The 27,209-nt window shown below is 38.1% G+C and overlaps 1 protein-coding gene and 5 non-coding genes across 6 annotated transcripts in view; 2 read left to right on the forward strand and 4 right to left on the reverse strand.

Moving 5' to 3' along the window:
* The first annotated feature begins 8,448 nt into the window (after positions 1–8,448).
* Positions 8,449–27,209, forward strand: part of LOC108675472 — a 38,523-nt gene continuing 19,762 nt past the window's right edge. The window contains exons 1-5 of the mRNA XM_047880279.1: positions 8,449–8,807; positions 11,338–14,070; positions 14,863–14,993; positions 19,358–19,502; positions 20,844–21,080. Of these exons, the coding sequence (XP_047736235.1) occupies positions 8,742–8,807; positions 11,338–14,070; positions 14,863–14,993; positions 19,358–19,502; positions 20,844–21,080 (3,312 nt within the window). The 5' untranslated portion in view covers positions 8,449–8,741. The remainder of the gene's footprint in view (positions 8,808–11,337; positions 14,071–14,862; positions 14,994–19,357; positions 19,503–20,843; positions 21,081–27,209) is intronic.
* Positions 16,002–16,073, reverse strand: Trnad-guc. The gene has a single exon. It is a non-coding gene; the product is annotated as a tRNA-Asp (tRNA).
* Positions 16,791–16,861, forward strand: Trnag-gcc. The gene has a single exon. It is a non-coding gene; the product is annotated as a tRNA-Gly (tRNA).
* Trnav-cac lies at positions 17,320–17,392 on the reverse strand. The gene has a single exon. It is a non-coding gene; the product is annotated as a tRNA-Val (tRNA).
* Positions 18,354–18,424, reverse strand: Trnag-gcc. Its single transcript has one exon. It is a non-coding gene; the product is annotated as a tRNA-Gly (tRNA).
* Positions 18,880–18,950, reverse strand: Trnag-gcc. Its single transcript has one exon. It is a non-coding gene; the product is annotated as a tRNA-Gly (tRNA).

Below are 27,209 nucleotides of genomic sequence, written 5' to 3' on the forward strand. Positions count from 1 at the left end.
TAATGAATAAATACAGTAACGGACGAATAAAGTAGTGAATCAATGCACTAACGGATGAATGAACTAATGAATGAATGCACTGACAGATCAATGACCTAATGAATGCATTAATAGATGAATAAAGTAATGGATGAATAATATTCCCTTAATTCGTCGTTTCAAGATCTTAAACGTTTTGGGTTATTCGTCTGCAACACGCGATCAACGACCTATGGATATCAACGATCGTGGCAGTTCAACGACCCTATGGAGATCAACGATCGTGGCAGTTCAACGACCTATGGATATACCTATGGATATCAACGATCGTGGCAGTTCAACGACCTATGGATATCAACGATCGTGGCAGTTCAACGACCTATGGAGATCAACGATCGTGGCAGATCAACGACCTATGCAGATCAACGATCGCGCCAGATCAACGACCTGCGCAGATCAACGACCTATGGAGATCAACGATCGTGGCAGATCAACGACCTGCGCAGATCAACGACATATGGAGATCAACGATCTACGCAGATCAACGACCTATGGAGGAGATCAACGACCGCAGAAACTCTACGAAATCAGCGGACCTACTAGAGCAGCTGATCCACGATCTCGAGCCCTCCCCTAATTCAGCAAGTAAATTTCCACAGCTTCAGATTAAAGTTGACACTAAGCGAAGAGTCCGAGAGTTCTTAATCTACGATAGATGTCGACCATTTAATTTAATTGATTCCCGATTAGCGCAAGTCTATAAACGATTAAAAATGTTTCTAATTAAGTCTCTAGGAAATAATCGTGATGTTACGATGGCAAACGCAATTTGTAATGCAGTTGTAATCCGCAAACTATAATGCCATTTGTTCGTTGGAATTGAGTAACGAATCGCAATTAAGGTTTCAGTTGAGGCGGCCAATCATGAGGCTTGTTCCATATAACTCAAGATCACCGTAAGTATGTTAGTGTGAAGATAAAACTGAGTTCGTCAACGCACTGAGTATCTCAAACTATAAAATATTTAACTTACGATCATCGTAGGTATGTTATAACGTAGATAAATCTAACATCGTCATTGTCAACTTAGTGAGTACAGCTTAGTTGCAGACATATATTACTGAATTTCTAATAATTGGTGTACGGTGAAGCCGTTTGAAACTCGAAACTGGATGAGAGATTTGAGACGGAGTGAAGAACCGGAAAAGTTATACTCAACTCTATCAACGTTGAAACGTAAAGCTGAACATGCCTTAATTATTGCACCTCGCTTATCGAGAAATGAGCTCTGTAGAAACAGAACTCGTATCTCTATATATTAATTGACCAACGTTTTGGGGTAAGGAAAGGCGCCCGTACAAGAATTACTAAAGTAGCAAGCCTTCTGACAATTTCAACAGAGTTAAAAGTGAGAGATATCTATGTTGAGATATATATCTCAACAGAGAGAGATATGCATTTCCTAAACAAAAAGAAAAGTTTGCTTTATATTGTGTTACTCATGCCAAGAGAATGCCCATTCATTCACTAATTCATGCCCCGGATGTGGCACAGAAACGGAGTTGGCTAAGCTACTTATCTTTAAGCTACTGTATATGCATTTTAGGGCATGCATGTAATCTTAGACTTGCTGAGACTAGGTAAATCCGACACGCAATCACAGTTCCCCTTTTCCAATCACTCCCATCAATCACATGCGTGTAAAAGGCAGTCACATGAACCATGCGAATATGAACTTTGTACATAAAAAAGTGTCCTGTGATGCGAACGTTCTATCAAAACTTGTTCAAGTAAACGTAGTGTCCTAAGTACACGTAGTTGTCAAATTACACGTAGCGGAAAAATTACACGTATCGGCCAAATTACACGTCGCCGAAAATTACACGTAGCTGCCAAATTACACGCAGCGGAAAAAATTACACGTAGCGGCCAAATTACACGAAGCGGAAAAATTACACGTAAAGCGGCCAAATTACACGAAGCGGAAAAATTACACGTAAAGCGGCCAAATTACACGAAGGTGAAAAATTACACGTAAAGCGGTCAAATTACACGAAGCGGTCAAATTACACGTAACGGAAAAATTACACGTAAAGCGGTCAAATTACACGAAGCAGTCAAATTACACGTAACGGAAAAATTACACGTAAAGCGGTCAAATTACACGAAGCGGTCAAATTACACGTAGCGGTCAAATTACACGTAACGGAAAAATTACACGTAAAGCGGTCAAATTACACGTAGCGGTCAAATTACACGTAGCAGTCAAATTACACGTAAAGCGGCCAAATTACACGTAGCGGAAAAATTACACGTAGCGGCCAAATTACACGTAGCGGAAATATTACACATAGCGGCCAGAGGAAACGTAGTGACCAACGTACATGTAGCGGCCTAAGTACATGTACGTATAGCGTCAAATTTCTCGTCTGTGATTGGTGGGTTTAGCTTCGAAAGCTGTCAGTGACTGCAGGCTGACGGAATTACGAACTGTTCCTAACTACGTTTGGTAGTCAGGGCACTGAAGACGATAAATATTTACAAGATACCATAGCTATGGATAATATAGACTCCGTATATCAGCTAGAAAGAAGCATGTTTAGAATTCAGACATCGCACCAGCCCACAACGTTACGTAAGTTAAAATTAACACAAGAGGTGACAGTACATACATTCGATGTCATTTTACAGCTCGGCATGACGGCGAGCTTTGACACGACCATGATTTCTAATAGGGTGCTGCAGTATGGGCATACTCCAAAAAAATGAGTGGTTCACATTGTCAAAATAGTGACACTTTCTGCGCGTAGCATTGATACAGCTGTTTCCGGACGGAACTGAGTCGGGATTACCCCCACAGGGCGAAAAGTGTGTCGGTATTTATTTATATTTTCACACCCATTTGGAGTTTTGGTCGGCGTATCGCTGGCCGCTGGTCAGCCGATGGATCATCGACAAAAAATGGAATAGATTTCTATTGGAATGTGGGAAAACTGTACTCCAAATTTCCATCTCATCCCGAAATATTTCATGTCTCTAGATTCAAACTTAGATTCAAACCTTATCTTATTCGTTCGTAACTTGTCCATATCGATGAAAATTTGCAACATAAGTGTAGGAATCAGTGCGGGTTACATGGCGCTGCAATAGAAAAAAACTTGTCAACATTTATTTTAGAGCAAGAATTTAAATACGCTAAAATGGACAAGAAATATTTGATTATTTGCAATTTACGCTATAAAATTATCTTACTACTTAAAAATCGAACGCATTGATCGTCTGTTTTCAAAGTAAACAATAAACTAAAACTTTTTTTACATCAAGACTTACCGTACTCTAACCACGGTCGATATACCTACGAATGATCTACCGTGCTCTAAACACGGCTGATATATCATATATGAATGATATACCGTGCTCTGAACACCATTGATTCAATATACATCAAAATATTGCAATATACTCGACCTATGCTGACACATTGCCATCCCGCGCCTTGGAATTCCACATGAAGTTCTTCACAAATTTTGATCAAGATACTTCAGAACCATATGAACATACAACAGTCATTGTCAACTGATTAGCAACAAACTTCTTCACTTGAAGAATTTTCTTCCATACAAACGATTTGAACGTCACAGATGTTCATAAACGTCACAAAAATTTGTCACCCGACACAATTCTTCCTTCCAGCGCTAACGTCTGACGCTGCCGTTTGTACGAAGCGAACTTTGCACGAACCGAATTTTTTTCTAAAGCGCGGATGACTATTTTATCCCGGAACGAAATCCGTACAGTAAATCATAGTGCTGAAGCGAGAATTGAAACTGAAATGAATTCAAATAATATGTGTTCATTATCTGCCAATTCATATGTTACGCCTGCAGTTTTAAATTCTGGTAGGAATCTTACAGATAAGATAGACGGATAGATCGTACTGCATATGTTGGAAAATGAGCAATATAAATGGTCGGAAATACGTTTCATAAATAAACTGACTCCTAACAGGTAAATAATTAATGTGAAGTGCTTTAAACTTTTTAGAATTTCCAAAAATTGTTAGTAAGGCTTATACATGGTTTCGTCTACATGTACAGTATATCTATTCCGTGCATGCAGAAATAAAACCTAATAGTGAATATATACTACGAAGGTGCATGAAAAAAAATTTTTCACAATTTTTGCAGTTTCTGTCATCTATAGTTTAAAAAGTTTTTTATTTAATATTATAACCACCAAACTGTGACAAATTTGATTGGAACAGGTATAGGTAATGATGGTAATGAGCAGAACTGTAAGACGCACCTCGTCTCAACCACTGCTCAGTGCAGGTAGGTAATGATGGTAATGAGCAGAACTGTAAGACGTACCTCGTCTCAACCACTGCTCAGTGCAGGATGGTAATGATGGTAATGAGGAGGGCGTCGTCACGTCACGCAAGGCAGGTCACATCATCCGACTTATGGGATAAGATTCGTGCAGTCGTTCGCTCGTCTCCAACGCAGTGCAGTGCTTTATAACGTCGTGTGGGGTTGCGAAATATGTAAATTTAGGGTAAAACCCTTCATTTAAACATGTTTGATTAAATATTTAAATTGAATTAAAATATTTAAATGCGCGTCGCAGGATTTATTAAACCTTTCATTTGGACAAATTTTAAGACACATTGACCCTATTACTGTACCTCTTATCAGAAAGCTTGAGAGCTAAAACTCAAAAGAAGTCCTCAATAAAACTGGCATTATTTTTAATCAAACATTGCGAAATATGTAAATTGTGAAATATGTAAATAAGGTAGAACCACCACATAAATATATAAAATATGAGGGTATTTACAGCATGGGTTTAGGGGGCAGCCTAATCAATTATTGGTTATATTACAGTTATACCAAAGCGAGTGGTGTGATAAATCTGATAAGGGAATTATTTTCCGAAAATCCATGCTATGGAGAAATTGTTAATGGTTTGTTATCGTCACACTCTACTATGTGCCATGAGTAGAAACATTGTGCGGACAGAATTTGATTTATAGGATGAATGAGGGATCAATAAAGTGACCGAATGATCAATATGGTGAACGAGTGATAAATAAAGTGACTGACTGATAAATATTGTAACAGAGTGATCACTATGCTGAAGTAGTGGTCAATACCAATTCACACCGTCAATTAGAATTAAGTAAACAAAATTAAATGTAGTAATAAATTTGCAGGTTATATTCTGTCAGTTGGAAGTTAATAATTGGATAATTAATTATAAGTTTTTCACTTATAGGAATACTTCAGCATTCTGCAACTTACGTGACGTCAGAACTCTTACGCAACGCAATTAAACTTCAATGAATGCGATCGCCTTCACCATTCAGGCCGAGATTAGCGTTCTGTGCAAATCTTATATCGTCCGCATCATGAGCTCTGCGTTATTGCTGGCCGAGAAGAATATCTGCATTTCAGAATTCACAAGAGAATATCCGCGCTACATAATTCTTAAAAGATGTCTAGTTTCAAGGATCGAAAAAATAATATCAGCATGTCAGAATCCATAAAAGAGTAGAAGAGAATAGAAGTGTCGGCACTGAAGAAATAGGCCCATGGCCTGTTGCGCGTTGGTAATTAACGGCGCTTCAAAACCCATAAAATAATATTTGCGTTTCAGAATCCATAAACGAATATCCGCGTTTTAGAACCCATAAAAGCGTATCAGTGTTCCAAAATCCATAAAATTATATCCGCTCTTCAGAATAAACGTCAACAATACGTAAATGTGTAGTACTTCGCCTACCAATAATATTTTCAAGATTGATGGCATACTGCAATAAAATCTATTTGCTAATATCTCTTTTGTTATTGTTTTGTAGTCATTTCTTCAGGAAGAATCTTTTACAAAGTGTGGTGGTTAAAAGAAGACTTGGATGCATAGAGAACACTAACAACAAATCCGACGTGAAAATAACTGTCCGACCGGTGTAACCATGGTTGAATTGGTTTAACTATGGCCGTACATTTGAAGCTGCTTCTTCACAACTTTGCGAGGCTGTTGGGCAGTAAAGATTGACATTGTTGGTTCTAGTTGATTTTATTTTAATGGTATTCTCAAGTAATCCTAACAAACAGATCACGATGTCGCCGAGGGGAATCCTCAAGAATTCGGTAGGTATAATTGGCATTTTTGGTAAATTTAGGTGACGAAATTATGTCACTGAACTAACGTAAAACTCGCGTATTGATAATTACATATGCTCTACTGCTAGAATTTATGTAAGGTAGGTGATAATATAATAACAGGTAAACAGCTAAATCAATTCAGAATATTGCTTTATTGAGAATACTGACTGGGACTATTGAATAGATCTCCTAGCGAATCTAGGGCCTAAGAGATCTAGATCTTGCCCAGAGCTCCTAGTGTTGCAACTTGCAGGAACCTAGATCTAGCGATTCATTCATCTTTAATATAGGCCATATAGGTAGCATCTGTTCAGCATCAGTGTAAGAAATGTTTGTAAATATTTAGTTCGAAAATCCTGTTATGGGGACTTAATTTTTTCTACATCGCCTGCTGTCTATAACACATGCAGAAGTCGCCACTTAGGAGGAACTGCACTTACCTCGCCGCACGTCACTAAAAACCAAATAATATTGGTCACAATTACGATTTGTAGGGTTCCCTTACTCCATGATGACTATGAAGTTGTTTTGATCGCGCTAAAAAGATTACAATGAAGCTGTTTCGATCGCACTAGAAAGAGATGGTCCAGTTTTGTTCACAAAATAATTAGGTTTCATTGAAGTCCAGCGATGTGAAGGCTTTTGGGACGTTAGCGGCAGATATTTAGATATATATAAGGCTTTCATTGAGTGTAAGTTTATCGACACGACTTTTAAGTATTCTCACGATGATCGAAACTTCTATCGTAATCCTATTTTTCTCGTTCGAAGGCCAAAACAAATTAATCTCGTTAAAAATGGCTATAAATTTTCTGTAGCTTATAAATTTGTAGCTTATAAATTTCTGTAAACATTACGAAATATGTAAATTGTGAAATATGTAAATAAGGTAGAACTACTACATAAATATGCAAAATATGAGGGTATTTACAGCATGGGTTTTTAATTATAACTAAATTAGTTAGCCTAATCAATTGCAGGTTATATTACAGTTATACCAAAGCGAGTGATGCGTGACATCAAATAAGGGAATTATTTTCCGAAAATTCATGCTATGGAGAAATTGTTAATGGTTTGTTAGCGTCACACTCTACTATGTGCCATGAGTAGAAACATGGTGCGGACAGAATTTGATCAATATGGTGAACGAGTGATCAATAAAGTGACCAAGTGATCAATATGGTGAACGAGTGATCAATAAAGTGACCTAAAGATCAATATGGTGAACGAGTGATAAATAAAGTGATTGAGGGATAAATATTGATCACTAAGCTGAAATAGTGATAAATATATGGTGATCTCTTCATAGCCTGTATCTAATCTCATATTGATGGCAGTAGTAGATATTTAAATAACGCACTCAGAGGTAAATTACCTAACGGAGGTAAATTCAACTTTAACGGGTCATGTTTCACCATTAATTTGTACATGCCAGATGAAGCGACCAAATCTACGTGGCTTTAAAAAGCTAAATTCACACCGTGAATTGCAAAAAAAAAAGACTAAATGAAGTAAAAAGTGTGCAGGTTATATTCTGTCTGTTAAAAGTTAATCATTGGTTAATTATTTATGAGTCTTTCACTTATAAGAATACTACAGCATTCTGCAACTTACGTGACGTCAGAACGTTTACGCAACGCGGTCATTGAGCGCAATCACCTTCACCATTCAGGCTGAGATTAGCGTTCTGTGCAAATCTTATATCGTCCGCATCATGAGCTCTGCCTTATTGCTGGCCGAGAAGAATATCTGCATTTCAGAATTCCGAGCTACATAATTCTTAAAAGATGTCTAGTTTCAAGGATCCAAAAAATAATATCAGCATGTCAGAATCCATAAAAGAGTAGAATAGAATAGAAGTGTCGGCACTGAAGAAATAGGCCCATGGCGTGTTGCGCGTTTGTAATTAACGGCGTTTCAAAACCCATAAAATATTATCTGCGTTCCAGTATCCATAAAAGAATATCCGCGTTTCAGGATCCATAAAAGGATATCCGAGCTTCAGAATCCATAAACGAATATCCGCGTTTTAGAACCCATAAAAGGATATCCGCGCTTCAGAAACCACAAAAGAGTATCCGCGGTTCAGAATCCATAAAAGAATATCCGCGCTTCAGAATCTATAAAAGAATATTCGCATTTAAGCATCAATAAAAGAATATGCGCGTTTTAGAATCCATAAACGAATATCCACGTTTTAAAACCCATAAAAGCACATCTCCAAAATCCATAAAATTAAATCCGCTCTTCAGAATCAACGTCAACAATACGTAAATGTGTAATACCTCGCCTACAAATAATATTTTCAAGATTGATGGCATACTGCAATAAAATCTATTTGCTAATATCTCTTTTGTTATTATTTTGTAGTCATTTCTTCAGGGAGAATCTTTTACAAAGTGTGGGGGTTAAAAGAAACTTGGATACATAGAGAACACTAACAACAAATCCGACGTGAAAATAACGGTCCGACGAACGGTGTAACCATGGTTGAATTGGTGTAACTATGGCCGTACATTTGAAGCTGCTTCTTCACAACCTTGCGAGGCTGTTGGGCAGTAAAGATTTCCATTGTTGTTTCTAGTTGATTTTATTTTAATGGTATTCTCAAGTAATCCCAACAACCGGGTCACGATGTCGCCTAGAGGAATCCTCAAGAATTCGGTAAGTAAAATTGGCGTTTTTGGTAAATTTCAGGTGAGGAACTTGGTAGATGAACTAACGTAAAACTTGCGTGTTGATAATTACGTACGCTTTACTGCTAGAATTTATACAAGGTAGGTGATACTAATAGAATAATAGGTAAGCGGCTAAATCAATTCAGGATATTGCTTGATTGAGAATATTGACTGGGATTATTGAATAGTACTCCTAGCGAAGCTAGGGCTTATAAGAGATCTAGATCTAGCCCAGAGCTCCTAGTGTTGCAGGAACTTGGATCTAGCGATTCATTCATCTCTAATATAGGCCATATAGGGAGCATCTGTTCAGCATCAGTGTAAGAAATGCATGTAAAGATTTAGTTAGAAAGTCTTGTAATGGGAAATAGTTCTTTCTTAAGTACGGACTTAATTTTAAGTACGGGCTTGATATTTGTCTAAATCGCCTACTATTCATGTTATGGGGACTTTCTACATCGCCTACTGTCTATAACACGTGCAGAAGTCGCCACTTAGGAGGAACTGCACTTACCTCGCCGCACGTCACTAAAAACCAAATAATATTGATCAAAACTAAGATTTATAGGGTTCGCTAACTACGTGATGACTATGAAGCCGTTTCGATCGCGCTAGAAAGAGGTGGTCCAATTTTGTTCACAAAATAATTAGGTTTCATTGAAGTCCAGCGACTTGAGGGTTTTTGGGACGTTAGCGGCAGATATTTAAATATATATATGAGGTTTTGATTGAGTGTAAGTTTGTAGACAAATCTATAAAGTATTCTCACAATTATCGAAACTTCTATCGTGATCCTGTTTATCTCGTTCTAAAGGCCAAAAAATATTAACCTCGTTAAAAATGGCTATAAATTTTCTGTAGCTTAGGATCGATAGCTTCCTTATGTATAGCATGCATAAATTTCTATATTTATCAATTATAGGAGGAATATATTCTTCCTGTTAGTTTACAAATTAGAAGCATATATGATATTAGCTCAGAGCAATTATAACTTTCTGCGACGTAACTGCCGCGTTGCGTCGACACTAACAAAATCGCCGCTGTCCTTCCGCCAACCTAATTTTCTCTACTGCTTAGCTCTCTTTATTATAATTTTGTGTGTTAAGTATGTAGATAAATACCGCTTATATACTGCCCTTCTTTTCACCCTTTTATTCACATCTCCTTTATTTTAACAAAATACACTTACTATATTTTATTCATGAAGTTTTCCATGCAGCGCGCACGATTTTACGTGACGAAAATGTGGAAGTGTATGAATGATTCAAACTTAGGAAAACGTTTCACTTTTCCTTTCCATTTACTTGCTAGTTGAATCCACGCAATTTTTAACATTTTTATTTATCCCGTCTTCCCGATTCCACCCATCGCGCACTCTGGAAATAAATGGAATAAAGTCCATTTGTTTATTCATTGATTCAGTCATTATTTGGACGCATTGTCTAAATAATGACGCACTTTCTGTACGTAGCACTGATACGCCCTATTTTCGGACCAAACTGGGTCAATATTTAGATACAAATGCAAAAACAGCATTGTTATATGGACAAAGTTTCCTTATTTCTCTGTGTGTCTTCTCTATTCCGCCTATCGAGGTCATTGGCGCATTGCGTAGTCGACCCAATATTTACGGGAGTAATAACAATGATGGTGAACTCAATACGCCGAATATGTAACTATCTCTGTTCCAGATATACGCAGTGTGGAAGTAATTTAATGCAACGTAAAGGATGCTGACATTTCAGTTGTGCTGAAGCCGTCACTGCTGTTGTTCCTGTCCCCTTCCTTTCAGTCCTTAAAAAATTTTATGTGTTGTGTCTCAATAACCTTTTAACAGTGATTATATATTGTTATTGATTTCGAAGGTAATGTAATACTATTTGTAGCAACCATCCTTACTTCTTGATTTCGTCCGCTAAAGAAATAGGCCCATTTTTGGCAACCTGGTTAGATAAATTTTATTCATGTTAAGTTCATCACAGCTCTATTATATCTGTAAACGATAAACTTGCTTCACACCGTAGTCTAGCCTCTCCCTAGCCTCTCAGTGTCTTGAAAACTCTTATTTCAGCATTAGCAACAGGATCTTTACATATTATTGATATTACTATGTAGTTATCATCATCATTCATTAAAATTTAACGTGGAACGATAGTGCACTTTACGCAAATTATCGTGCAAAAGTTACCAGCTCAAATAGAAATCAAGAAAATCCGTAATTTTCATTCTCTCCTTATGTTTTTATAATATTTGAGTGATTACTGCAGCATTAATTGGAAATTTTAATAAAATTAAATTCAGCTTCATGGAAGGGTAAATGGTTTCAAGAGACTGTTCAATGGTTTGCAATAAAGTTTATTAATACGACAAGTAATTTTCAACAACAGTGAAAGAATCAATAGGCCCCCAAAGAATTTTTGCTTGCAGAACAATGGGAAAATTTTCAACTAGACCATTAATTAATATTAGTATTAAATCAGAAAATAAGAATAATAATTGTATTCTTCGTGATTCAGCAGGACGATTCAGACCACCGCGCTAAGGCAGGTTCATCTTCAGCAGCTCTCTCTTGCATCGATTCCAATGGTAGGAAGTTGGTGAACATTGTGAACAAAGCTTCGTCTTCTCCCAATAAGTTATTCCCCAATTCAAAATCAAATGCATCGTTGATAGATCCTACACGAGAAGTGACCCAACTGGCAAACTTTAATCAACTATTAACTATAGAAAAATCTAAAAACGGGAAAGAGGTTTACGATACTCCATCGACTTTCGCTTATCCTGGAGTAGAAGTGAACCAAGAATCCAATGACAAAGAGGATGTACTCGGTATTTCATCGTTGAATGATGCTACCAAAAACCTGCTGCTGAACAATAAAGATCACAGCAAAATACAACACACAGCGCAGGTATTCAAGGACAGGAGTGAAGATACAACAGTGAGAAAAAGAAAGGTTTTGCCAGCCCCGCCAGCGAGTGGAGGGTTAGGTTGCGTAGTCCGGTACGAGAAGGAGTTTGGCGAAAGACTACCGAGTCAACAGCCCCTCTACGTTTCAGCTGTGCAGAGAAGTTTGTCGAGCCTTCAACAAGGATGTACTAGGCCGATAATTGAACGACGTCGTGAGGAAAACAGTGATAGTGAAATCTATGTATCAGTGAAGTTGAAAGATGGAAACCAACGGATAAATGAAGTGCAGCAAATCGGATGTATTGCTGCAAATTCCGCACAGAAAGACATGAAGGCTCCAACGAAGCCCGTGAATTACGACGAGTTCATTGAAGAACTTAAGAAAGTTCAGCGCGGATTGTCACTGGAACGGAAATGTAAAAACCCAATTCCCGATGACGTCAAGGGTATTATTAAGGTGGAAAAATGTCCGAAAATTTCAGCGTCGAAAGTGCGTCGGACACCGGAAAAAATATTGGCCCTTAGTGACGTTGCTCGCGACGAACGTCGTTGTAAAGGCCAGCGGCCAGAGAAACCAAAACGAGTTGCTCACGGAGCAAAAATAACGTTTAAAGATGAATTATTGGGAACTGTTGCATCTCATAATCATGCACCTGGTGAGACAGCTAACCCAGTAGAAATATTACAGCTCCCCTCTGATTGGGTCACCGTGGCTGAAACTATTGTTCAAAAGTCTAATGACGGGGAAACCAAAACGGGTCCTTGCAGTCCTACTTTCGACATTAAGGCGGTTGACGTTTTGATCGCGAGATTCAAGAAGAGTTGTGACGAGGTCAACGCGTCAACACTTCTCAACATTAAGCCATCATCAGTGAATATCGATGAATCTCTCGGCGATCATACTACAGTCATGGTCCAACCAGCGCCAATGGCAGCAATGGGTACTGGGTGCCCTAAGACCATAGCGACGCTCGATCCAATCTCAAGCTCTTTTGGAGGCGACTCTGGTAAAGCTTTAGGATTGCGTTCTTCGGGTGATGGCGGCAACTGCTCTCCTAAGTGTGAATTATCATTAATAAATGCCCTTAAAAAATGTAAAACTAACAATGCTTTATTTTCAAACTTAAGTGACGGTAATACGGGTGGGCTGTTCCCGGAAGCTCCTCATGTTCATTCAAAAATGTTGAGTGTACACCAAAATGCGGCAGAAAATTTTGACATGACTTTAGGAAAAGAGCTTCAATGTATGGAACTTGGATTGATCATTCCCCCTCCGAGTTTCCACAGCTCAATTAATTTGCCGGCTACAGATGTTATCACTGCCGGGTTAGACGAGACATCTGAAATACGCAACGTTTTAAATGAACTTGACTCGCGCCTGAAGCATGAAAGTGAAAGTCTGGGCATGAGCAGCAGCAGCAGCAGCAGTGACGTCGAGTCGTCCCTATTCTCCAGCAGCAGCAGCAGCAATGGTAATAACAACAACAAAAATGACAGGAAAAGTGGCAATGGCAACAATAAAGTCAACAACACAAGAAACTGCATTAACGAGAACAAGACAATCGGTAAAAAAAGCGACCACACGACGATTAACAAACAAAAAGATAGGAGCTCAATCGACGAGCGCAACGGCACTGGCATCACCAGACGCTGTGATGACACAGCCGTGCGTTGCATCACAGACAAGCCAGCATTCCATTTACTCTCTGACAGAAAGGAAATCGAGAGACACTCCAATCACACCCTTCACATGAACAAACTAAACGCGTACGTGTCACGAGGTCACGACTTTGACCCGAGCAAAGTATGTCCTGGAACTGCAAATCAAATTATTCGTCAAAGAGGTGAATGTTTTCAATCAAGCAGTAAAGCTACTCGGGAAATTAAAAGGAATGATTTGATTGGCAGTACAAATTCAATTTCAATGCACGAAGGCACTTCGTCGTCAAGAATTTCTTCCAAAAAGGAGCGAGAATCCGAAATATTTTCATCCTATACCAGCCAGAAAGTTAAACCGAGTAGAAAATTTTCATCCCCGAATTCAACAAGTGATGCAAATTCACGGCTGAGTTCTTCAAGTCAACGCACTGCCAAGTATTTAGAATCGTCTTCTTCAAGTCAACAAGACGTGAAGACTCCAAAATTGTCGTGTTCGATTCCTCGCACGAATGTCGTGGCGAGGTCGAAGCCGGTGCGCAGGAAGCGAAGTCTGTCGTCGCATCGTCGACGAGCAGATGTCCTTTGCTCCTCGAGTTCAGACGAAGAAAAAGACAATATTAATAGATTTAATCCTGGTCGGATCAGGAACCTCGAGGATCTATTACGCTACAGGAATCTTAGGGTGAGTTTCAAAATAATTGATTCCATACAATTAATATTAATGAAGGAAAAATTTTTAATAAATACAAAGGAGAATAATTTTTTCTTTATATATATATGGTATATATAGGATACTTTCTGGTTAGCGCGGAGATTCTCTAGTTAAACGATCACAGAGATTTGGGATTTCAAATGCAGTTGCATAATCATTTTACTTTTTTTGATAACAGTTTTTAAAATAAAGTAAAATATCCTTTAATTAACATTACTTTAGTTTGAAAATTGACGAAATACTTCGGGATGACTGGATTTGATTTAATAATTTATACCATTTAAAAAAACACTAGTTTAATTTTGTGTTTTTCATTCATTCATGATTCATTCACTCCAAATCCAAATTGAATTACGATAAAATTGAACCCAATAAGGTTCCGTTAATCGATTTCCTTTAAATTACATTTACGATACTAACCGAATCACGATTGTAATTATTCCCAATTAAATTACGCTAATTAAATAAAGTTTAAACCTTGCCAGATAAATTTCCACGTTTTAATGTTGTCTGATTTTTATTTATTGTTTTTAGCGCATTTTCTCATTTATGGAAAAAAGGCGCTACTGTGCTCGTCATGTCCGTCCGCCTGTCCGTCTGTCTGTCCGTCCGTGACTTCACGTTTTCATCGACGAGAAAATGCGCTCTCTGTCACTCACTACAGTGAGTACTGACTTATATTTTTTCATTTATTTCTTTTAATTTCCACGTCTCATTTCTCATTTTTATTTATTTATTTTTTTTTCATGTCCGCGTTTTAAGATCGTGACGCTGCGGAGCGACAGCCTCGATCAGTTCCCCAGACCGCTGCTGGCGCTGCCGCTGCTGCAGATCATCAGACTCGATTACAACAAGATCTCTTCGCTGCCTCACGATCTCCGTGATCTCTGCAGGTACCTTCACTCGTGCCTTGATCTTGTTCTATTCTTCGGTCTTTGATTAATTTTTTATCATAGAAAGATTCCCGCTCACTGATGTCAAATGTCAGTTAACTTTGGATGTGATGTCCGCTCACTGATGTCAAATGTCAATTGACTTTGGATGTGATGTCCGCTCACTGATTTAAACATCGGTTAACTTTGGATGTGATGTCCGCTCACTGATTTAAACATCAGTTAACTTTAGATGTGATATCCGCTTATTAATTTAAACATCTGACAACTTTGAATGTAGTATCCGCTCATTGCCCTATTCGCTCACTGACAAGATGACTTGATTCCATTGCTGTTCAATGAGTTCGAAACTCAATTGACTGTGAATGTGATTTCCGCACACTGAGGTAAGATGCCAGTAATTTTCATCAATTGAGATTATCATGAGATTTTCTGAATGAGATTTTCATTACTTGTGGGGAACAATGAACGCGTGTGATAATGTGTTGTTATTTCTCTGAAATAGGCTGACTTGTAGAATAAAATCTGTTAATGAAAATTAGAATTTATGACCTCTTCACTTATGACAATAATTACTGAGATGACCGATGTTGACTGAAATCTTAGCATCTAATAAGTAATGACTGAGGCAAATTTCAAAATATAAAAAGATTAACAGTTATTGACAGAGATCACTAAACTGATCTGTGGGATACTGTAGGCTCTCGCAACCTAATAATTTCTAGCCTCATTTTTGACTGAAATTTTCGCTTTTTAACCTTAACCTTTAACTTTACTGGTAGCCTTACTGGGTTCATTGACTGATGTAATAACAGCCGTTTGACTGAACGGCAATTAGGTTTTTGTATACTTTCGCCATGTCGCTCTCACATCACGCTCTCGTGTTTGAAAAGGGGAGAAAATAATAGGAAACCGATGTTGTTAAAAGTTAATTATATCTGAATGCTATTCTTTTTCGTATATATGTATTAATTATGAACTTTTAGTAATAATTTTCTAAAATATTTTCTCCCCGGCGGGGAATCGAACCCCGGTCTCCCGCGTGACAGGCGGGGATACTCACCACTATACTACCGAGGAGTGAAGAAATGTGCTTCGTTTTGAATCATCTTCATAATTTATGACAGCGATAGACCTGCCGACAAGTCAATGTAGTAAAATTCAATATAATTCATATATTAATTTACGAATATTTTGTCTTTTTTACACGACTATCGTCACAATGCCTTGATATTCAACTAAAGTCACGACTGATATATCGGAATCATGGTACAAATTTAAATTATTATATCGAGAGAATTGGAAAATGTCAATGCATTGTATCTTCTTAATGATCGATATATGCTCGGATCATACGATGTAAAGAAACAAAAATTTTATTTAGACTTTAAATTTTGGGTTAAAAGACGAAGTAATTATGAGTTCCTGTCGATTTAAGTTGATTTTTATCCACGGTTTTATCCACAAAATTATTATTTAAACGCGGTTATATCCACAACATTATTTCATATCCGTGGTTAAATCTATAAAATTAATTTTTATCGACGGTTGTATCTACAAAATTATTTTCTATCCACGGTTATATCTACAAAATTATTTTCTATCCACGGTTATATCTACAAAATTATTTTCTATCCACGGTTATAAGTTGAGTTGACGTGCATCAAACGTTGAGTTGACGTGCATCAAACGTTGAGTTGACGTGCATCAAACGTTGAGTTGATGTGCATCGAACGTCGAATTGATTCTACTTTCGCAGTTGAATTCATTAAATTAATGACTTATTTGATGATATAAGCATCGGTGGTTCAGTGGTAGAATTCTCGCCTGCCACGCGGGAGGCCCGGGTTCAATTCCCGGCCGATGCAATCTTTTAGTCCTCATTCTGTAATTAAAGTAATTTATGTAAAACGCGCAATTCCTTCCAGTTATTAGAGGATGTGATATCTCCTAGTATGACGATTATCTTGACGATAATCAAGAGCTGCGCTCTTCAAAACGATGGGCGGGATAAAACATTTCATTTCATCTTGGGCTTTTTCTTCGCGGTTTTGATAACTTCAAAACATACTTCAAAATTGAAATCAATTCTTTTTATCAACAAAATCTAAAATTACCATAATTGTAGACATTACCTCTTGTCTTAATCCAACTATGCATTGTATTTATCTGAACAATTTCTGATTACTGTACGTCCTAGATTATGTGATAAACTTACGTAGTAATGGATGTGCAAAGGAAAATGTAGGCATTAAAATGAAACAAAAAATATATATATTTTTTCATATTTTCACTCGAATTTGACTGCAATATAACTTCTAAAATATGTTTCCGCCCGGGATCGAACCGGGGACCTTGCGCGTGTGAGGCGCACGTGATAACCACTACACTACGGAAACTTATTCATTGACAAACAACGTCTGAATTCGTTTTATCTTTATACCTCTGAATATGATATTTATTTTTAACTGATATATTTAGTATTTCGTCGACGCATTGAGACATCACATAATTATACGATAACTATCAAATCACTATTGATTTTTCGAGTCTTCAAGAAAAAACTCTTTCATCAACGACCATTGATAAGTACAATGATCAAACATGTGTGCCTTGTGTGATACAGAGCATGATACAGAGCACGATACAGAGCACGATACAGGGCACGATACAGAGCACGATACAGAGCACGATACAGGGCACGATACAGGGCACGATACAGAGCACGATACAGAGCACGATACAGAGCACGATACAAAACACTTTACAGAGCACGATACAGAAGACGATGCAGAGCACGATACAGAGCACGATACAGAGCGCGATGCAGGGCACGATACAGAGCACGATACAAAACACTATACAGATCACGATAATGATATCAATAGGTAATATATGATCATTATAATCCATGTCTACTGAACGCCAGTGAACTTCTAAATGTTTAAATCAATATTATCGAGATATTCACAGTTCGATATTGCACATACAAAAATGAGACCATACATTTATTCAATTCGATTTTTCTTCGGAGGATATTTTTCAAGTATTTTTGCCGTACTTTCTCACAGTTCCTCACCGATTTCAACATGAGTAAAATTTTATCTGATCGGGAAGTGCTGTCGCCTCTATAAATTGATTCATTATGCATAATTCTAGATCTTAATTACCATTAATATATACGCGGATAAAAAATGTATGATTTTGAGTTACAATGAAACAATACAATAAAGTTGAGTGACGTAACCGAGTCTAATTTTTATGACGCTTCCCACGCCGACGATAGCATGACGGGATTGTGTACATTGTATATCGTGTAAATTCTGTCTTTCATTGTCTCGTTTTTCGGACTAAAGGATTTGCATCGGCCGGGAATTGAACCCGGGCCTCCCGCGTGGCAGGCGAGAATTCTACCACTGAACCACCGATGCTTATAGCAATAACTAATATATATAGCTATATATTGTGTGTACAGTATAAATCATTTATCTCTACTTGCAGTTCGCTTGGTAGCTGATAGTATACAAATGCTCGTATTTAATTCGATTTTTCTGCGGCAGAATTTTTTTAGTATTTTTCTGTACTTTCTCACAGTTAGTCATCGATTTCAACATGAGTGATATTTGGTCTGATCAGGAAGTGCGGTCACCGCTATAAATTGATTCATTATGCATAATTCTAGATCTTAATTACCATTAATATATAGGCGGATAAAAGAAAATTGATGATAATGGCTTATAATGAATCAATACAATGACCTCAAGTGACACGGCTGCGTTTGATTTGTGTGAAGCTCTCCACGCCGACTATAGCATAACGGAATCGTGTACACTGTATGCCGCGTAAATTCTGTCTTTCTTTTTGTCGTTTTTCGGACTAAAGGATTTGCATCGGCCGGGAATTGAACCCGGGCCTCCCGCGTGGCAGGCGAGAATTCTACCACTGAACCACCGATGCTTATAAGATACACACAAACTTGACGTAAAAAGCACACTAACTTGACGTAAGATGCACACTAACTTGGCGTAAGATGCACACTAACTTGATGTAAGATGCAAATTTAACTTGACTTAAGTTGCACATTAACTTGACTTAAGATGCACATAAATTTGACATAAAATGCACACTAACTTGATGTGAGATAAACACAAACTTGACGTAGAATGCACACTAATTTGACGTAAGAAACACACAAACTTGACGTGAGATGCACAACATTACCTTGACGTAAGATGCACAACATTAACGTGACGTAAGATGCACAACATTAACTTGACGTAAGATGCACAACATTAACTTGACGTAAGATGCACAACATTAACTTGACATAAGATTCAAATTTTAATTTTAAATTTCCATGTGAGGCTGGAGGAGCTTTGGCTGAGCCACAACCACCTGGACTCTCTAGCTGCGGTGTCGGGGCTGGCGACGCTGCAGGTGCTGGTGGCCCACAACAACAGGGTCGTCGTGCCCCCAGAGCTACCCTCGCTCGCTGCCCTCAGAACCCTCGTGAGAAATTCATATTATGTTTCCTGACGACATTTTTCATGGATTGAGTTTCACAAACATTTTTCTCGTTTAATTTTTGTTCCTCATATTATGTTTCCTGATGACATTTTTCACAGGACATAATATGATGACATTTTTATAATATGATGACATATGATGATCCTGATGACATTTTTCACAGGACATTTTTCGAACATTTTGTTCGAAACATGTTTGTTCCTGATGCATGTTTGTCCTTGATTGGAGGAACAAGGACATGTTTGTCCTTGTTCCTCCAATCGTGTTTTTACGCGTTTCATTCAAATTCCATATCGAATTCTGGTTTATAACGATCTTAACTCTGGTTATGTTATACCGTAGCGATATAATTGTGTTTTGTACTGGTGCTAACTCGGATTAGTTCTTCTGAAATGTCATCTCAGGTCAATTTTTTATCGGCGGCGATTGAGAGATTGATTTTAAGTATAGCTATTTACATTTTTTACTTCACTCCACCAAATCGTTTCGCTAATTCTTCATTTCGTATTTTTTGTATTTTTGAACTAGAATCTGATTGCAATCTCTGTTATAATATTGAAGAACAACACTACTACAGCATGTAGCTCAAAAATTATGCCCTTCATGGGGGACTTCTGAAGCGTGTCTGTGCTCGTCAGAAGTCCTATGCATGGGATTTCGCGCTCCTAGGGGGATTGTTCCTGAGCGCCCCACCGCTGAGCTCGCGGTGTCTGACTGCAGGTCTCAGTTGTGGGGTTAAGTTATTATGTAGGTAGGATTCCTTACATCAAGTTATTATGTAGGTAGAACACCTTACATTAAGTTATTAATTGGTAGGATTCCTTACATTGGTAGGATTCCGTGCTCTTCTCTGTCTCTCTCGGGCGGGCGGCCGACGTCCCGTGTAAGCGACCTCTTGTTCGAGTGTCTTAGTTTCTGTTGCTTTTCACCTGTCCCTCCTTGTCACTTCGTCTCTTTGAGATGCTAATGCTGCTTCTTTCGAGCCAGCTTCAGCGGGCTGGACATCTGAGACCTTCCGCCCCTAATGTGGGTGATGAACGATTTTTTGATTAAAGAAACCTTCGATAACTGAGACCTTCCGCCTCTTTGGTGATGTTCATCTTGACTTTCGGTGCGGGATAGCTAAATAGATGAAGCGCTAGTAAACATGTGGCCACTAAACTAACTAACTAACTCAATAATTATGAGCTACATGATGAAGCTCATATGATTGAATTTGCTTCTCACATAGTATTCATCTGTATAATAGCCAATAATATTAATCAGTAACTTCTCCAATGAGCTTTTTATTAATCCCAAAACTAATGAAATGGTTATATTAAGGACTTGGCATCGAACAAGTTGTCTGGAGCGTTCTTGGAGGTGGCAGCGAGTGGCAAGAGTGGCCCGAGTGGCGATAATATCAAAAATGGCTTGGGGGAGACGAATGGAAAAAGTGGGAATTGTGACAACTATTTTAGAGAGGAAACTCGAGAGGGAACAAAGAGGGGGCGCTCTGCCCCTCTGAGCATCAACCTCAGCAGCAACCCTTTGGCTGGATCCATGCGGTGTAGCCTCAATGTGAGTAAAATCAATGCACTTAATTAATATTATATCACTTAATTAAGGTTTGATTGTTCAGATTGTCTTGACTTCTTGTTATATTATAGAGTAACGAAAATACCACTTGTTATGAAGGTTTCAAGGAATCGCGTAATCTGTAATCATATTAAACTTATCGTATTGGCTAAAGCATTATCAGCTTTAAATATTCGAGTTAAAATGTTTAACATTTTATAAACTTTCCTCTGTTGCAATATTATGAACATTCCAGTCCAGCTCGGTGTCTGTTTTCTGTTACCGGTGCTTGGTGGTTGTTAAATTTTTTGGGAGGATTTTGAGTGATTTTTGGTGAGAGCTGATAGCTTTACTCTAAGCATTCTTTTAGTAAAGAAGGCTTCCTGTTCTTGCCTCTTGTGGTGAGATGATGCCAACACCACCCTTAATAGTACCAACCTTCACCATCCAATTTCACAACCCACCATATTTGTCCACCTTCATCACCTACATATACCACCACTTTTCACCACCCACTGACAACACCCACCGTACCCTCATATCCTCATCACCGAATGACTTCACCCACCAACCTATACTAATTTCATTCAACCTTACCACCCCCCAACTACCCCCACCACCAACTGACACCAACCATAACCCCCCCTCCCAACACCCACCCTATCCCATACCCTCATCACAGTATGAAATCACCCACCAACTGATATAAATTTCATTCAACCTTACCACCAACCACCCACTGACAAGAACCATAATCCCCACCCCTCCACCTACCATAAACCTACCCCCCACCACCACAACCCCACCCCCACCCCCCGTCGCTAGGAAAGCAACGCCCATACAAGTTTCCTGGCAAGTCGCGTGTCTCGGTAGCGCTGCTGGGGGAATACATAAAATAAAAAATAAAAAAATTTGGCAACAGCGACAACATAAAGCTGCATGGAACTGCTACGGTTGTTAAATTTCTTAATGATAGGGTTATAAGTTATAGTAAAATAAGTAATATTATATCATAAGAATATTATAAGTTTTATTATTTCTTTATGAGGCTATATTTAAAACAGTGCCTAAAAAATTGAGTGCATGAAAAATATGGTTAAAAATAAAAGCATTAAAGAGCGTCATTAAAAGCAAATAATAGCAATAAAACATAAAATACATAAAAATTGGCGGTATGTCTCTAGCTGCGAGATGCTAGCATATCAAAGCAGCAGAAAACAGCTGTAACATTTTAACAGCAGAGAAATACTTTATCGAAAACATAATGAACTTGGAGAACAAATATTCCTGTTACAGACATGACATAACCGTCGTTTCTAGCTCCATGGAAAATGCAAATGCAACTATGAGTGATTTTTTTGTTATATTCTAACAGTAATATTCAAATTGCTTCGATGGAAATGATGCAGCACGCTAAAAAAAGTAGAAAATAAATATTCTATGAATGAAAATTTTAAAAATGGAACAGCTCTGGTCGTATCGAGAATAATATTGGTGAATAATGATGAACAATGAGATGAAAAACTAAGTAATATGAATAATGATACATATTACTGATTTATCTTACTGTATACCTAGGTATTCACATGACCGACTCGTTCACTTCAATTTCCGCACCTCAAGTGAACAAATTATTTACTTTGCATACATTTTACCTCGATATACTTCCTTCTTATATACTACGAAACTTTATATTATTTACGATATGAGCATAACGATATATGACCAAGTATGACGAAATCAGTATGAGCATATGATATAATATAAAGATATGAATCTGGTAATCATATTGTTTTATGCTTGTTACGATCTCTCATATTTTATACGACACGTTCAACTGCCCCATATTTGCTTCAGTTGTCCTAATACGTTTTTGTATGTTTGTTACTTATTACCATTATTTAATGGCACATCTTGGCATATTTTTTTTGATCATTTTCGTTTCCAAGCGTCCCTTTTTCATATTTTGAAGCGTGTAAGCAACAAGCTTCCCTATTTTCAATAGGTAAACTATACACGATTCCTTATTTTCACGGGTACACAACACGCTTCACTATATATTCACCAACAAAATAAAACGTTGCCCTATTTTTCGCTGGGTGAGCAATACGCTTCCCCATTTTCACTTTTTAAATATAACACGATTCCCTTTTTTCAGCTGAAAGAAAATCCGGCCCTATTTTCAACCGGTAAGCAATACGCTTCCCTATTTTCACCGGTTTCGGGCGGTATTGGCCCGGGTTTCAGCCGGCAATGGCATGGTTTTCGGCTCGCAATTGCTCGGGTCTCGGCCGGCATTGGCCCGCGTTCCGACGGCATTATCCTGAGATCACAAGGCGTATCCGCTGTTTTTTTTTTTGCTCGTGATCAGAACCTCAATTCCTGTCCCAGACGCACGTTTGTGGACAAACTCTGCCGGTCCTGCGATAATCTTAAGAAAAATCAAAATATTTCTTACAATTACTGAGGCAGAACTGTTGTTGTTTGATAACCTTGCAACTTGCGGAGATCAAATAGGTTATTGACGTGAGAAAGGAAGTACTGCCTGAGATACGCAGTTTGCGTGCGCGAGGTCACGGTTATTTTCATCTCCTTCGAAAAAAAATTGCTTATTCGTAGTAGAAAATTGGTAAATTTGGTCTCGCTTCCTATTTTTGACATCGCGTCATCATTTCGTCACGTGTTATATTTTGGTTTCATTTTGAATTTGCTTCAAATTTTTGCCCAATAATTTTTCAACTTTGGAATTAGTTCATTCGAAACGCAGCTCGTGCAGACTTGCATGGACTGTGTTGATTAATTATAGGAAAAATTGGTCTTTTCTTTCAATAAAGCATGTCTTTTATTTGATTTTATTATTTGAACTTTTTTATTTTAGAATCAAATTTATATTTTGTATTTAAAAAAATAAAATAAGTTAAATAATATAATAAAAATAACTACTATAATATAATTAACTATAAAAATATAAATAATAAATTTAAAATAACCATTAACAGACTCTTAGTGCCTCGCGTGAGAAGCTGCCCTGCAACCAATACTCCTGTTCCATCATTAACTGTTACCTGCAATCTTGTAATTGCATCCGGAAAATATTTATAGTTTTTACGGTAGTTTTTGTAGTGATTATTGTTATTGTGGTAGCGGTTACGGAGGTTGTTATCAGCCCCCGTAGCGACCTTACAGCAGAAATATCTATAGTTTTTACTGTAGTTTTTGTAGTTATTATTGTTGTTGTCGTAGCGGTTACGGTGGTTGTTATCAGCCCCTGTAGCGACCTTACAGCAGGAAGCAGCACAGCAGCGGCAGGGCGTGGACGCCGGCCCCGACAATCGCGTCTCAACCGCGGCCGCGGACGCACCTGACGAGCCTGTCTTGCGTCCGTCTTGAGACAAGTTCTGACTTAGGGCTTGTGATAATAATAACTTATAATTAGTGTGTCTTAGAATTTTAATTAGTTTTAGGTGACTGAAGTCAAAAGACGTACCGTGCCTCTAAAGTCTAAGACGTACAGTGCTTCTGAAGTCCTATAGAAGACGCAACGTGCTTCTAAAGTCCTAAGACGTAACGTGCCTCTAAAGTCCTAATATATACCGTGCCTCTGAAGTCCTAACACATGCCGTGCCTCAAAAGTCCTACGACGCACCGTGAATTTGAAGTCCTTACACGTACCGTGCCTCTGAAGTCCTATGACGTACCGTGCCTCTATAGTCCTAAGACGTACGGTGCCTCAAAAGTCCTAAGACATACCGTGCCTTTGAAGTCCTAAGACATACCGTGCCTCTGAAGTCCTAAGACATACCGTGCCTTTGAAATCCTAAGACGTACCGTGCCTCAAAAGTCCTAAGAAATACCGTGCCTATAAAGTCCTAATATGTACCGTGCCTCAAAAGTCCTAAGACATACCGTGCCTCTAAAGTCTTAATATATACCGTCCCTCTAAAGTCCTACGACGTACCGTACCTCTAAAGTCTTGAGACGTACCGTGACTTTCCTAATATTTGCCGTGCTACTAAAGTCTTAATACTTGACATACTTCCTAAGTCATTATACTTGTTGAGCCTCTAAATTATAAATAATTACCTTGCCTCAAAAGTCCCAATACTTGCCGTACCTCCACCAAAACATGCCAGGCGTCAAAAATCCTAATACCTGCTTAGTTTCATGAATTTTATAATATCATTATGGAAATCTACACTTTTAATACTTGTTCCTAATGAACTATTGACACCTACCGTGCGTCCAACACGACAAAATACTCTTGCCACACTCATGCACTACTTACATTTACCGTTGCTATTTCGTAATTAATATTTACCGTGCCTCTTACACGGAATACAATAGAAAAATTACCGCTTAGCCCTGCTGGTTATGTGCAATTGCCGCCCTCTTTACACTTATTTCGTGAATTTTACCACTTGCCAGCGCTTGTTCTGTATATTTTCCAAGCCTCTTGTTCCTGATGCACGAGTTGTGTCACCTGGCATTGCTTATTTCATAATATTTACGTGCCTATTGCACGTAATGCAAAAGTTTTACTACTAAGCACTACTGGTTATGTACTAGTATATTTGCCGAGATTCTTGCACCTAATACAAGAGTTTCGCTGCTTCATTTTACTTGTTATGTATAATTGCCTTGCCTCTTAAACCTAATACAAAAGTTTTGCTGCTTAGCATTGCTTTCTATATGTTTGTATGACTGATAATTTAGGCCTGAGAACTCAACTTTCAACTGCGGCACCGCCTTGAGGCGTTAATAAAAGCGAAGAATGTTTTACAGGGTGCGGCGTGGGAACTTACTCTTTTAAAAAAATCACAAAGTAAAAAGTATTAAAGATAGCGTTTTAATTCTTTCTTTTTTTACAAAGAGATGGCGCCACCTTCCTAGGACTAATGGCCGCCACGTGGCGCGCAATTCAAATAAGTAAGTTCCCGCGCCGCACCCTGTATTAGCGGCTTTGTTTTCAATGTAACTTATTTATTGTGTGTGTACAAAGTTTGGGTCATTCGTTTATGTTTCATCAATTGCTGTCAATAAAGATAATGATTACGTCTTGCTGCATATAGGGCTTGATTTTGCCGCAATTTAGATACATGCTCTCCGAAGGAGCAATTGTAGGCGGTTGGAACCTTCTTTTGCGTTACATTCAAATGCGGAGGATTTCTTGGTGCTGACGTGAATATGCCATTTTTTTCAAGTTCGGAATATTCTTCGGTACTGATGTGAATTTGAGAAGATTATTTGATTGTAAATAAAACTATTCAGTTTTGCTTGATGCTGTTGTTAATTTCAGAAAACATTTGGTGTTAGAAATAAATCTGCAGCATAACTCGGTGCCAGCTAGGATGATATTTTAAACGTTGGGAAGCCTCCATATATGTTCTTAATCGTGGTTCAAATTGAAAATTATTGTGGTATTTAATTGCCTAAAACCAGCAACCAGCAGTTTTTCGGTTTCCTGTTTTTTTTTTGACAGTGACATTCACAGTGAGAATTTGTTTAGAAAATGATTGGATTTGAAAAGAAGATGTTGGGATGTTAGGTTGTTGGGATGTTAGGACGTTAGGATATCAGGATGTTAGGAATGTTAGGATGTTGGGATGTTAGGAATGTTATGATGTTGGGATGTTAGGAATGTTAGGATGTTTGGAATGTTCGAATATTAGGATGTTAGGAATGTCAGGATGTTAAGATGTCAGGATGTTAGGATGTTAGGATGTTAGGATGTTAGGATGTCAGGATGTTAGGATGTTAGGATGTTAGGATGTTAAGATGTCAGGATGTTAGGATGTCAGGATGTTAGGATGTTAGGATGTTAGGATGTTAGGATGTCAGGATGTTAAGATGTCAGGACGTTAGGATGTCAGGATGTTAGGATGTTAAGATGTCTGGATGTTAGGATGTCAGGATGTTAGGATGTTAGGATGTTAGGATGTAGGATGTTAGGATGTTAGAATGTTAGGATGTTAGGATGTTAGGATGTTAGGATGTTAGGATGTTAGGATGTTAGGATGTTAAGATGTCAGGATGTTAAGATGTCAGGATGTTAGGATGTCAGGATGTCAGGATGTTAGGATGTCAGGATGTTAGGATGTTAGGATGTTAGGATGTCAGGATGTTAGGATGTCA

Source organism: Hyalella azteca, unplaced genomic scaffold, assembly GCF_000764305.2.
Source record: "Hyalella azteca isolate HAZT.00-mixed unplaced genomic scaffold, Hazt_2.0.2 contig5114, whole genome shotgun sequence".
Lineage (NCBI taxonomy): Eukaryota > Metazoa > Arthropoda > Malacostraca > Amphipoda > Hyalellidae > Hyalella > Hyalella azteca.